General features: G+C 45.1%; 1 protein-coding gene across 1 annotated transcript in view; it reads left to right on the top strand.

The window, feature by feature from the left end:
- FARS2 (phenylalanyl-tRNA synthetase 2, mitochondrial) overlaps nucleotides 1–13,073 on the top strand; it is a 366,541-nt gene that overhangs the window by 107,816 nt on the left and 245,652 nt on the right. Inside the window, exon 7 of the mRNA XM_030552343.1 lies at nucleotides 12,452–12,583. Within this exon, the coding sequence (XP_030408203.1) occupies nucleotides 12,452–12,583 (132 nt within the window). The remainder of the gene's footprint in view (nucleotides 1–12,451; nucleotides 12,584–13,073) is intronic.

A 13,073-nucleotide genomic window follows, 5' to 3' on the forward strand; every position in this document is an offset into this window, starting at 1 on the left:
GGAGTCAATGGGACGTGCATCTTCAGTTCCGTGCCTGGAGGGTGACCAAACGGTGCGACCCCCGGTACCGGTGGGTACGCAGAGTACCGCTCCCGCCTCCTCACTCTCCCCTGATTAGGAGATTATTGCCCCACCTTCCTCTGTCCCGTGGGAGGACTCTAAAGCCCACGAGGAACTATTGAAAAGGGTGACATCAAGCCTCAACCTTTAAGCTGAGGAGGTGGAGGAACCCTCAGACTCCGTCTTCAACGTCCTATTGGCCTCGGTACCTGGCAGGGTGGCTCTCCCACTCCACGAAGGTGTGGCAAAAATTTCAAATGTCTTGTGGCAAACCCTGGCTTCCTTGCCCCCCATCTTGAAGAGGGCTGATCAGAAAGAAGTACTTTGTGCCTGCCAAGGGGCATGAATACCTGTACACCTACCCTGCCCGTAACTCCCTGGTGATCGAGTCAGTCAACCACAGGGATCAGCAGGTCCAACCAGCCCCTGCTCCAAAAAAGAAAGACTCAAGGAGGCTGGCCTTATTTGGGAGAAAGTTTGCCACTCTTAACTAGAAACTTGAGGACAAATAAACCTATCAGGCTCTCCTGGGTTGGTATGAGTTCAATTTGTGGGCCTCTCTACCAAAATTCGAGAACTCCCTCCAGGACAGGAAGGAGTTCAAAGCTCGGGTGGAGGAGGGTACAGCAGCTGCCAGCGCAACCCTGCAGGCAGCATCAGATGTGGTGGGTACAGCTGGACAGTCCATAGCCTCTGCGGTGTCCATGAGGAGAGTGTCGTGGCTCCTGCTGTCTGGATGTCCTGTTTGATGGCAAGGCCCTGTTTGCGAAACAGATGGACATGAATCTGCACAGCCTGAAAGATTCTCGCACTACACTTAAGACATTTGGCCTCTGTTCCTGCTCCAGTTAGACCTAAGTTTAAGCCGCAGCAGGCTCCCACCCAGACCACCCACTCTAAATATGAGCCCCCTTATAAAAAGTTGTGTGACTATAGGAAACGCCTGTAGATGCAGTACCAGTCTGCCCCCTAGCCTGGGTCCTCCAAGGGTAAACAGGCAGGGAAACGTCAGTTTTGAGAGGGTGCCCGGGGGCGACCTACCAGTTCACATCAGGGATCCATCCGCAATAAAACTTCCCTTTTCCAACTGGTTGTGTGCTTTTCTCCTGGAGTGATCGCTGCTGACCTCAGACCGATGGGTCCTCAACACTATCTCCTGGGGCTACACCCTCCAGTTTAGCTCTACCCCACCCACCCACCATCCATCCCCGTCCCTCCTGGGGGACCCCTCTCATGAGGCCCTTCTCGAACAGGAGGTGGGGCGACACTTTGGCTTAGGAACGGTGGAAGTGGTGCCAGTGGAGCTCAAATGCAAGGGGTACTACTCCTGCTATTTCCTTATCCTCAAAGCCATAGGGGGGCTCAGGCCTGAATCAGTATATGGTAAATCTCCAGCTTTGCATGGTCTCTCTGGCCTCCATCATCTCTTTCCTAGATCCTGAGGACTAGTACACTGCCCTCGATCTGCAAGACATGTACTTCCACACTCATACATTCAAGGGGCACAGGCGCTCCCTCCATTTCATGGTTGGGCAGGAGCACTACCAATTTATAGTCCTCCCGTTTGGCCTGTCCACTGCTTCCAAGATATTCACAAAGTGCATGTTTGTGGTGGCGGCATACCTCAGAAGTTCTGGGATCCAGATCTTCCCTTATCTGGATGACTGGTTGGTCAAGGGCAGCTCCCGGTCGCAGGTGCAGGATCATGTGGTGCTCCTCCTGTCCACGTGCACCATTCTGGGCCTGTTGGTGAACGACACCAAGTCCACGTTAGTCCCAGTATAGCGCATAGAGTTTATCAGGGCAGTCCTGGATGCGACGTTGGCCAGGTCTCCCTCCCACCAGACAGATTCAAGACCCTGAAAGGACTCATTGACACAGTCACAGAGTTTCCCGTGACGACAGCCAGAGCATGTCTCCAGCTCCTGGGTCACATGTCGACGTGCACATATGTGGTTCGCCGTACCAGACTCAGGATGAGGCCCCTCCAGCCCTGGTTGGTCTCAGTGTTTTTCCAGTCCAGAGACAGGATGGACAAGGTCCTCACTGTGACCGAGCCTGTGATTGCCTCCCTACAATGGTGGTTCTCCCCAGGCAACATGGTCCGCAGGGTCCTGTTCAGGAGCAGGCCACCATTGGTGGAGCTGGAGTCTCATGCTTTGGATCTGGTGTGGGGAATCCACGGGTGGGACATTCAGACCCAAGGTCTGTGGTCTGCGCAGGACTTTACCTTGCATATAAACGTCAAGGAACTCAGGGCAGTCCGGCTGGCGTGTGGGGCCTTCTGCTCACACCTGGAGGTCAAAGTGGTCAAGGTTCTCATGGACAACATGGCCTCAATGTTTTACATCAGCAGGCAAGGCGGGGAACGCTCTTCTGTCCTCTGCCAGGAAGTCCTCAGGCTGTGGGACTTCTGTATAGCCCATGTCATTTGCCTACAAGCCTTCCATCTGCCAGGTGCCCAGATCCACGGGCGGATCTCCTGTTCCTAGACTTCTCCTCTCAGCATGACAGGTGGTGCAAGAGTGGGGAACTCCCCAGGTGGACATGTTCGTGACATGGCAGAACTGCCAATGTCCCTGGTTCTTCTCCGGGGGAGGCTGGGAGTGGGCACTGTCTCCAATGCCTTCCTCCTATCCTGGTCAGGCCAGCTTCTCTATGCCTTCCCCCCGATCCCGCTTATTGGCAGATCCTGGAAAAGATAAAGACAGACAGGGCCTGGGTCCTTCTGATTGCCCTGTCATGGCCCAGGCAACACTGGTACAGGATCTCATGAGCCTGGCGGTTGCCCCGTCGTGGCCATTGCCGTCCCGTCTGGACCTGCTGTCCCAGGACCAGGGCCGCTTCCTCCACCCCCAACCTAGCGGCACTCCACCTCACAGCATGGCTGCTCAATGGGTAGGCCGGGAGGAAAGGATGTGCTTGGAAGGGGTTCCATATGTCCTCTTGGAAAGCAGGCGACCCTCCACACTTTGAGCCTACTTGGCAAAGTAGTCTTGGTTTTCCCGATGAGGTGCTGAGTGGGGCGTTTCCTCCGTGCCTGCCACGATCCAGCTCATTTTAGACTATCTCTGTGGCAAATTGCCGGCACTACTATGATGGATCTCGCGCTTTCTCTTCTTGAGGGGCGGGGGGAGGTTTCAGGGCACCATTTCTGGGATATTAACTGCCCCATTAGTGTTCTAGAGGAGGGGAGGGGAGAGGGAGGGACCCGGGCCCGCCTTCTACTCTGGGTCCCAGCCCAGGGGCCCTGGGGATAGCGGTAAACCACTTGAACTAGCAGTTCCCTCCCTGGACTACTTCCCTCTCCTGCCCTTCAGCTTGTGAGGGCTTTCTGCCCTCCCTCTGCACAAGCCAGGTGTCCCTTTACCTAGGGTCTTGATCTTCTTAGCCCACCGCAGCACTTCTCCAAACTTTCCTCTGCTTCCCTCCAAACTGTTCTCTGCTCCAGCACCAATTCACTCTTCTCCAACTCTTCCAAACTGCTCTCTGCTCCAACACCTTCTCTTGTCTGAAGCAGGGGGATTTTTATCAAGTGACTGGCTTCAGGTGCTTTAATTGGCTTCAGGTGCTTTAATTAATCTATAGCAAACTTTCTTCCCTCTACAAGCAATAAGGCTCACTTCTAACCCTCTCCTGCTGTCCTCTGGCTATGCTGTATCACAATCTCCTTCACCTTAGAGCCCAGGGCCTGGTGCCCTCGTCCGTCAAGGTGCACTTGGCAGCCATATAGACCTTCCACCCGCCAGTGCAGGGGCACCCGATATTCTCCCATACTATGACTGCCCGATTCCTTAAAGGGATTGGATTGGATCGTCTCTTCCTGTGCGTTAGGCCCCAGTCCCGCAGTGGGACCTGAACTTGGTGCTGGCCTGGTTGACAGGTCCCCTCTTTGAGCCGTTAACTACATGCTCCTGGTTGCACCTCTCATGGAAGGTAGCCTTCCCTGGTTGCAATCACATCTGCTAGACTGGTCTTAGAACTCAGGCCCTGACCTCCGAACCCCCATACACAGTGTTCCATAAGGATAAGGCCCAGCTCTACCCACATCCTTCATTCCTCCCGAAGGTGGTCTCCTACCTACCACATGGGTGAGGACATTTTTCTGCCAGTCCTCTGCCCCAAGCCCCATGCTTCCAGTGAGGAGCATTGCCTCCACACGCTGGATGTGAGATGGGCTCTGGCTTTTTTCATGGAGCGGACTAAGCCCTTCAAGATTGGCTCAGCCGAATGCATGAGGGGTTGGCCAATCTCCACTCAGCAGCTCTCCAGCTGGATAACCTCGTGTATCCGTACCTGTTATGATCTGGCGGGAATCCTTCACCATCAATTGTGAGGGCACACTCAATTAGGGAGCAAGCCTCATCGGCTGCCTTTTTAGCCCATGTCCCCATGCAGGACATTTGTAGGGCTGCCACATGGTCTTCAGTTCACACATTCACCTCGCATTATGCAATTGTCTCCCAGACCAGGGAGGATGCTGGGTTCGGCAGGGCTGTGCTCCATCCTAAGAGTTTGTGAATCCTTCCCACCTCCAACAGATATAGCTTGGAATCACCTATTGTGGAATACACCTGAGCAATCACTCGAAGAAGAAAAGACAGTTACCTTTTCCATAACTGGTGTTCTTCGAGATGGGTTGCTCATATCTATTCCACATCCTGCCCTTCTTCCCCTCTTCAGAGTTGTCTGGGAAGAAGCAACTGAGGGTGGGGGGAGCACGCAGTGCCCCTTATACCATGCCATAGAGGTGCCACTCCAGGGGTCGCTAAGGGCACTCCCCTATGGGTATTGCTAGGGGAAAAATTTCCGGCACTGGTGCACATGGTGAGCACGTGCACCTATTGTGGAATAGACATGAGCAAAACATCTTGCAGAACGCCAGTTACAGAAAAGGTAACTGTCTTTTTTTTATGTCAAGTCCCCCTGCTTAGCCAGGCTCATCTCTTCCTCTCCTCATCAGAGAGTGATTAGCCACTCAGAGGGTATGTCTACACTACCCGCTGGATCGGCGTCTTGCGATCGATCTATCGGGGATTGATTTTATTGCATGTGGTGTAGACGCGATAAATGGATCCCAGTTCACTCTCCCGTTGACTGCTGAACTCCAGATCAGCGAGAGGCGGAAGCAGAGTCGACAGGGAAGCAGCGGCCATTGATCCTGCGCTGTGAGGACGTGAAGTAAGTGATTCTAAGTCGATCTAAGATATGTTGACTTCAGCTATGCTATTCTCCACCCCCAGTGAAGACCAGGCCAGGGATGATCAAAGCACCAAGAGTCAGAGCCACACTCCTCTTATGGAAGCTCCAGCAAACTGACCTGTATCAGCTGTTTACCCATGGCCTAGCTATGCAGCCCTTACACAGAAAACAAATGGTCAAACAATGCACAGATGGACCAAATGCATCACTTGCCATGGCAAATGACCTCCAAACACAGAGTCGCAGCTGTGCCTCTCCTGTTAGCTGCATCCAGCATTACCATTCAGAAGAACTGGAATGATCTGAACGTGATTGTGTTGAAAAATAGACAGATTATTCTGAAGGTAGGCCACCTTCACTGATGAAGCAGCAAGGGATTTTAATCAGTTATTGTTAACTGGTTTGATAAGAGTTGTGGACTCCGTAATTAGGCTCACTGATAGTATGGAAAGAGAGTCAGCAAGGATGTTCTAAATAATAGCAAGCTGAGTAAAGATATTACACATTCACATGTGCTAGCACATCAATGTGTGATGTATGTCAAAGGCTCATTTTGTGTGGTATGTCAAAGTCTAACCCTGCTATAAATAGTCTTTAAGGTCAGGCTTTTCTGTTAGTAAAAAATCTGCATAGCTCCACTGAAGTTAATGGTGTTACACCAATTTACTGTATACTAGCTAAATTTCTGTCCCTCAGTAAGAATGTGGCTGTAATTGGAAAACACAATGTCGTATTTAGTAAGTCTTTAATTTTCTTTTTCTTGGTGGCAGGCTGTCCAAAATGGTAATTGCGGTCCCTTCTGAATTATCTCAACATTATTCAATTCTCTTCCATAGAATATATATTAGCTTGCAGATATTTTTCAAACACATCATATTCACTTACCAAATTCTTGAACCTTTTTACCAGTAAAAGAGTATAGGAAAGCCAAGTGGGAACCAAGTGGTTTCTTTCACTGCACTGCCCTTGAGGCTCCTGATACCACATGCATTGTTCTTTTCTTGCTTCTCTTCTAACATTGTTGTAACTAGACTTCGTTGGAAAGTTCGTTGAGATCTATAGATGAAACAGTTATACAAGAGCTAAGAATTATTGTTCATAGAAATGTAGAGCTGGAAGGGACCTCAAAAGTCAATTCCTCTGTGCTGAGGCAGGATTAAGTATACCTTAGATCACCCCTTACAGGTTTTCCTAACCTGTTCTTAAAAACCTCCAATGACAGGGATTCCACCACTTCCCCTAGATTACTGGTTCCAGTGCTTAATTATCTGTATAGTTAGAAAGTTTTTCCTAATATCTAACCTAAATATTCCTTGCTGCAAACTAAGGCAATTACTTCTTGTCCTACCCTGGGTGGACATAGAGAACAATTGTTCACTGTTCTGTTCATAACTTACTTATTCAAACTGTTTTCCTGTCCCCCCTCAGTCTTTTGTTCTCTAGACTAAATGTCCCCAGTTCTTTCAACCTTTCCTCATAGTTCATGTTTTCTAAACCTCTACCATTTTGTTTGGTCTCCTCTGGACTCTTTCCAATTTGTGTATCTCTTACCATTCTAACAAAAATCTCATTTGGTGGTAATTTCTGAGAAAACATAGGATAAATTAGATTTTTGGTCCACCCAATTTCTGCCAGTTGTCGCAAGCAGAATTAATAGAACATAAGAATGGCCATACTGGGTCAGACCAAAGGTCCATCTAGCCCAGTATCCTGTCTTCCAACAGTGACCAATGCCAGGTGCCCCAGAGGGAAAGAACAGAACAGACAATCATCAAGTGATCGATCCCCTGTCACCCATTCCTAGCTTCTGGCAAACAGAGGCTAGAGACACTATCCCTGCCCATCTTGGCTAATAGCCATCAATGGACCTATTCTCCATGAATTTATCTAGTTCCTTTATGTACCCTGCTATAGTCCCGGCCCCCACATCATCCCCCGGCAAGAAACTCCACTAGCCAACTGCATGCCATGTGAAAAAATACCTCCTCTCACTGCCCACTAATTTCATTTGGTGACCCCTGGTTCCCGTGGCATGAGAAGAAGCAAACAACACCCCCACATCCACCTTCTCCACATCAGCCATGACTCTATAGATCCCAATCATACGCCCCCCCCCCCCTCAGTCATCTCCCTTCTAAACCGAAAAGTCCCAGTCCCACTAATCTCTCCTTATGTGGAAGCTGTTCCATACCCCCAATCACCTTTGTTGCCTCTCTCCAAAACCCCTCCAATTCCAACGTATCTTTCTGGAGACGAGGCTACAAAGGAAAATAGGAAGTAATGAAGTGCAGGCTTAATTTAGAAGAGATGTAAATTTTACATACACAGGGTTAAACAACTCCTGTTCTCAGTAGTTTCCTTCTGTGAATATTCCTTTTCTTCTAGAGTCCTTTCCTAAACATAATCCTATTAGGAACAAAACAGTATATGGATGTGTAATCTCTGGAGAATGTCTGGTACTCTTTTTTTTCTGATTCCTTCTAGTACCACAGCAATGGGTTGCCTTAATGATTTTTATTTTCAGTGCCTTTGGCTAAACATTTCCTTACAGGACTCAATTAGTCTACCAGTGACAGATTCTTCCTTTAACTTAGTATATAGCAATGCTACCTCTGTTGAATACAAATATGATCTGTGCAATTCCTTACAGTCATGCATTACTCAAAAATAAGAATAATCCTCCATTTACTTTTTACTCACTAGAGGCCTAATCATTTAGATACACCTCTATCCCAATGTAACGCTGTCCTCGGGAGCCAAAAAATCTTACTGCGTTATAGGTGAAACCGCCCTATATCGAACTTGCTTTGATCCACCGAAGTGCGCAGCCCTGCCCCCCCTCCGCCCCCGGAGCACTGCTTTACCGCGTTATATCTGAATTCGTATTATATCGGGTTGCATTATATCAGGGTAGAGGTGTACAGCTGGACAAGGGGCCCAATCCAGTACCCAATGAGAGGATTCCCATTGACATCAGTGAGTAATGGATTATTACTATGAACAGTCCCTTTTGAAATAATGAAATCAGTGGGGCTACATCTGGTAGTTAGTGTCTGAAGGACCAATTGCTTGGTTAACCTTCTGTGTTCTGAAAAGTCCTACTGGACTTTTGCGAATTGTATGTCTGATTTTTGAAGCCTTCAGCCTTTTAAAAATGTTTGGAAATAATCCTTTATGCCTGAAATTTCTCATGTGTAATCTCTGATCATAATAATTTAAAAAGAAATTAAGCCTACTGGATAAGCAATGTGTATTTAAATGAAGTTAGGTGTCTCCATCTTGGTATAGGACTGGAGAAACGGAAACAAAAGTTAATAAAATAAATAAATGAAGATTGATACAATATTGATACAGTTTCTCTTATACAGTACTTCTCTTTTTACTATCCCTTCTCTGTTTTCTGTACTTTTTATGTTATTTCTTTAATTTTGAATATAAATAAAGAATGAATATATATTACAAAACACTCGGTTAGTGTTCTAACTAATCCTAAATTACAGGTAATTTGTATATATTTTTCACAGCAGTCCTAACTCTTTGAGCCTCCCTGTGGATCAGAACACTTGGTAATATGATGAACTCTGTGACAAATAATGCAGTATAACCTAATGCAAAGGAACTGCATTCTATAGTGTCTCATACCCCAAAGGGAGTGTTCGTTGAACACCAAAAAAAACTTATTTACATACAACGGATCAAAATTTAAAAAAACAACCTTCTCCGCCCCCAAACCCCTCATGTAATAGAATCATTTTTTCATTTTCCTGCTTTTCATTCAGTCCTTAATAATCTGTCTTTCAGATAATGTGCTGAAATTGTATTTACTTGATTAAGAATCGTAGAAATGATGTCCCATCCAGCCCTACATTTCTGTGATTCGATGAGTCTTAATAACAGAAATCAAATATCTGAACATTATCTGAAAGGCAGATTATTAAAAATATATTCTAGTGGAGCTTTCTTTTTATTAAGTACAAAGTTAGTTGAATATTCAATGTAATTCTTACTGCCATTGCAAATTGTGCAATCTGAATGAAAAATAAATTCACATATATGCATATGTATACAAAAATTGCGATGTCTTATATCAGCCTTAGGGTTAAGATTCTAATTGCACAAAGATCAGGAGATTCAAAGTTATGGTTCCCACAGTGACTATATGTAGATCCCTTTTGTATATAGGTAGTGTTCTCTATTACACTATATGGGGATAACTTTACTGTCTTCATGCATATATATACTGATTTCGTATAGACTTAGCTATCCTGACTTCATGCATATATAAATATATTATCACCATATAGTGTGTGTGTATATATCTATAAATAAAAAAAATTGTACAAATATGGTCATTCTGATCATCATCACTTTGAATTTTCTGATTTTACATGAATAAAAAGTTAACCTTCATCCATATAAGTTCTTGAGATTTATTTTTAAAAGCGAAAAAGAAAATATGCAAGTGCTAATGTGTTTGAATGGCTGTCGGTCAACAGAATCTGTTGTGGTGTTTCCTAAATGTTGAACTTATTTACTGCTTTGGCTGTGTCTGTGTGCACGTGCATGTGTTACAGTGTAACGTGTGTGTATGAATATTTACGTGCAAAAATGTCATTAGCCTGCAGCTAAGGCTGAAATAATCTATCACCTAAGACTGTAAGAGAATAATACAGTTTAAAAAAAACCAAAAACCAAATGTTATAAATTGTGGAAATTCAAAGTTAAGTTTTCTCTTTAAAATTAAAAAATCATCTATCGCATGGAAATATATAATGTCTCCCCAACAAACTTCATTCAGTCCTGTAGAATCATAGGATCATAGAATATCAGGTTTGGAAGGGACCTCAGGAGGTCGTCTAGTCCAACCCGCTGCTCAAAGCAGGACCAGTTCCCAACTAAATCATCCCAGCCAGGGCTTTGTCAAGCCTGACCTTAAAAATCTCTGAGGAAGGAGATTCCACCACCTCTTTAGGTAGTGCACTTGTATTGCTTTCCCTTGCTCATTAGTGAACATGAATTAAATCAAGTTTGAACTTAGCTTCATTACTTCAGGTGGTTTAGCTTGCATCCCCACTGCAGTGGGCAGGTTATCAGCATGAGTGAAAGCTTCACTTGGGGTTTAGCGTATAGCCTCAAATGAGCCAGTTAGCCCAAGTTAAAAGCACCACTAAACTTGTGTGCATGGGAAGGAGGTGAAGGGCAACACCGAGTAAACTCTGCAGTGAAGAGAGACCTCGAATTAGGGTGACCAGCAGGGCCAACTCCAGGGCCCAGCACGCCAAGCGCGTGCTTGGGGCGGCATGCCGTGGGGGGTGCTCTGCCAGTTGCCAGGAGGGCTGCTGGCGGCTCCGGTGGACCTCCCACAGGCTTGCCTGTGGAGGGTCCGCTGGTCCTGTGGCTCCGGTGGAGCATCCGCAGGAACGCCTGCAGGAGGTCCACCGGAGCCGCGGGACCGGCGAGCAGCAGAGCGCCCCCCACGGCATGGCGCCGTGCTTGGGGCGGCGAAATGGCTAGAGCTGGCCCTGGTGATCAGACAGCAAATATGAAAAGTCGGGACAGGGGGTGGGGGGTAATAGGAACCTATATAAGCAAAAGACCCCAAAATTGGGACTGTCCCTACAAAATCAGGACATCTGGTCACCCTACTCCGAATCTCTTTGTGCATCAGCTCTCAGTGATAAAATGGGATAACAGTACTTCCACACTTAGTCTGTTTTGTCTATTTAGGCCTTGATCCTGCATTGTGATCCACATGGATGGGACGTTGCACCCATGTGGATCACAATGTAGGATTAGGGCCCTAGATTGTAAGTTGTTTTGGGTAGGGACTGTGTTAACTATGTTTGTACAGTGCCTAGTATAATAGGGCCATGATCTCACCTGGGGAGCCTCTATGGTGCCATTTTAATAAGACATTAATAAGGTTCTAGTTTCCGCTATTTTTAATTAATGTAAGTGCAAACATTTCCATCAGAACATTTGTGGAAGTTGTTTGGGAGGTTCCCTGCTTGTGTTGCTCAAAAATGGCTGAATCGTATTTGCTTAAAAAAAAGGTGGGAGGCTTAAACTACACGTGGAAAATTTCAACCTAAAATAATTTGTTTCATATAGTTTATTAGTAATGGAAAAAGTGATGGGGAGGGAATTTAAATAGAAACTGGAATTTAACATTGGGATCAGTTTGGCCCTGATATATGCTGATGCTTACAATAACAACAACTATAAACAAACAAACAAACAAAAACAAAGCTAAACATTTTTTTTTCCCCATAAAATATTTGGCATCTAATGTAATCAGGATGGTGTAGTATGCTGTAAAAGTTTTATTGGCACAGTTTTGAGATGATATGTATAATATGGCCAAACTCAAACATTCAAAATTCATGTCAGGCTTGCAGAAATAATAAAATTATCTTAACAGTCATGAGATTTTAAAAAAAAATTAAAAGGCTCTTAAGCCTTTCATGTTTCATGAACCAAAATGGAGTCATGACAAAATGGCAAAAATTGGCAACACTGCATGCATAGCTCACTTATGGATTCCCCGCTTACGAATATTGAAGTCATCCCAAACTCATGCCACTGATATCTTGTGTGTTACACCACATTGCACCATCATATATTCTCGTATTGAAACCTGATAAAATATTCATAAACAAACATGTACAGGGAAAAATAGCTTTATTTTTTAAATAAATTAAGATTACTATGTTTGGGGGGAAAAAAGGGGGGGAACTTATTTGCCTAAATTGTCATTAAAGTAATAACTAAAATTGTAAAATAATAAGAATAATAAAAACACAGCAAAAAAGGTTAGCTTTATTTGAGGAGCTTAGTCATTTTCTGTTACAGAGAATAACAAAATTACCTACCATCCCATGATCTTGGCTCATTTTCCTTCTCTGCCAGGTGGTTTCTGGAATTTGACAAGTGATTGATTTGGTTTCAAAGGGTGCCTGAACTGCACAAAGTGTTTTTCATATTAGAAAAGACATGGCCATTTTTTCACAAGTTTCTAGATTTATTACCTTGCACAAAAGTGCGGCAAATTAGTTTATTTGCTATTTATTTGCTCAGGATTGCAGTAATTGGTGTCATTAACTGAAGGACAAGTTTTACAAAGGATTGAAGGGGGTAGCCTCTTAAATACTTACTCTATTTATTTATTTATTTTTAAACAATGATACAGGACTGGAAATTAGATGGGTAGACTGCTACTTCCCATTTACACACCCTTCCTTTGAGATGGAGATCAACTTCCAAGGAGAATGGATGGAGGTGCTGGGCTGTGGGGTCATGGAGCAGCAGCTAGTTAACTCAGGTACTGAAACTTCTCTGCTTCATTGACATCTCTATAAGCAAACACTTCCAGCACAATCAGTTTCACACTCTCCCAATCCTTTTTCCCTCACAGTGTGCTGTGTGCGCACACATCTCTGTTAGCAGCAGCAGAAGCAGAAAGACTGCAGACAGAATGCATGCTGCATGCTGTGAGGGTACCAAGCTAGCCAGCTTGCTGGAGCTCAAAAACTGAAACCATGTCTTTTTTGGGGGGAATTTGGGGAGAGGAAGGACCCTTAATTTTAAAAGATAAACTAATTAATTGACAGACAAATTCTCCTGTCTTTCAAATCAAGCCTAATTTATTCAAATAGTTATGATTAAAAAATGCTATTAGCAAAACAGCACACACATAGAACATTGTGGCATCTTAGCTGCCACTATGTGTTAATTGGGTAAATATTCTCCTTTTATATGTTGTTTATTTGTACTGATGATCATGTACTGTTTCAAGAGCAACAGCAATTAAT

Source organism: Gopherus evgoodei, chromosome 2 (genome assembly GCF_007399415.2).
Source record: "Gopherus evgoodei ecotype Sinaloan lineage chromosome 2, rGopEvg1_v1.p, whole genome shotgun sequence".
NCBI lineage: Eukaryota > Metazoa > Chordata > Testudines > Testudinidae > Gopherus > Gopherus evgoodei.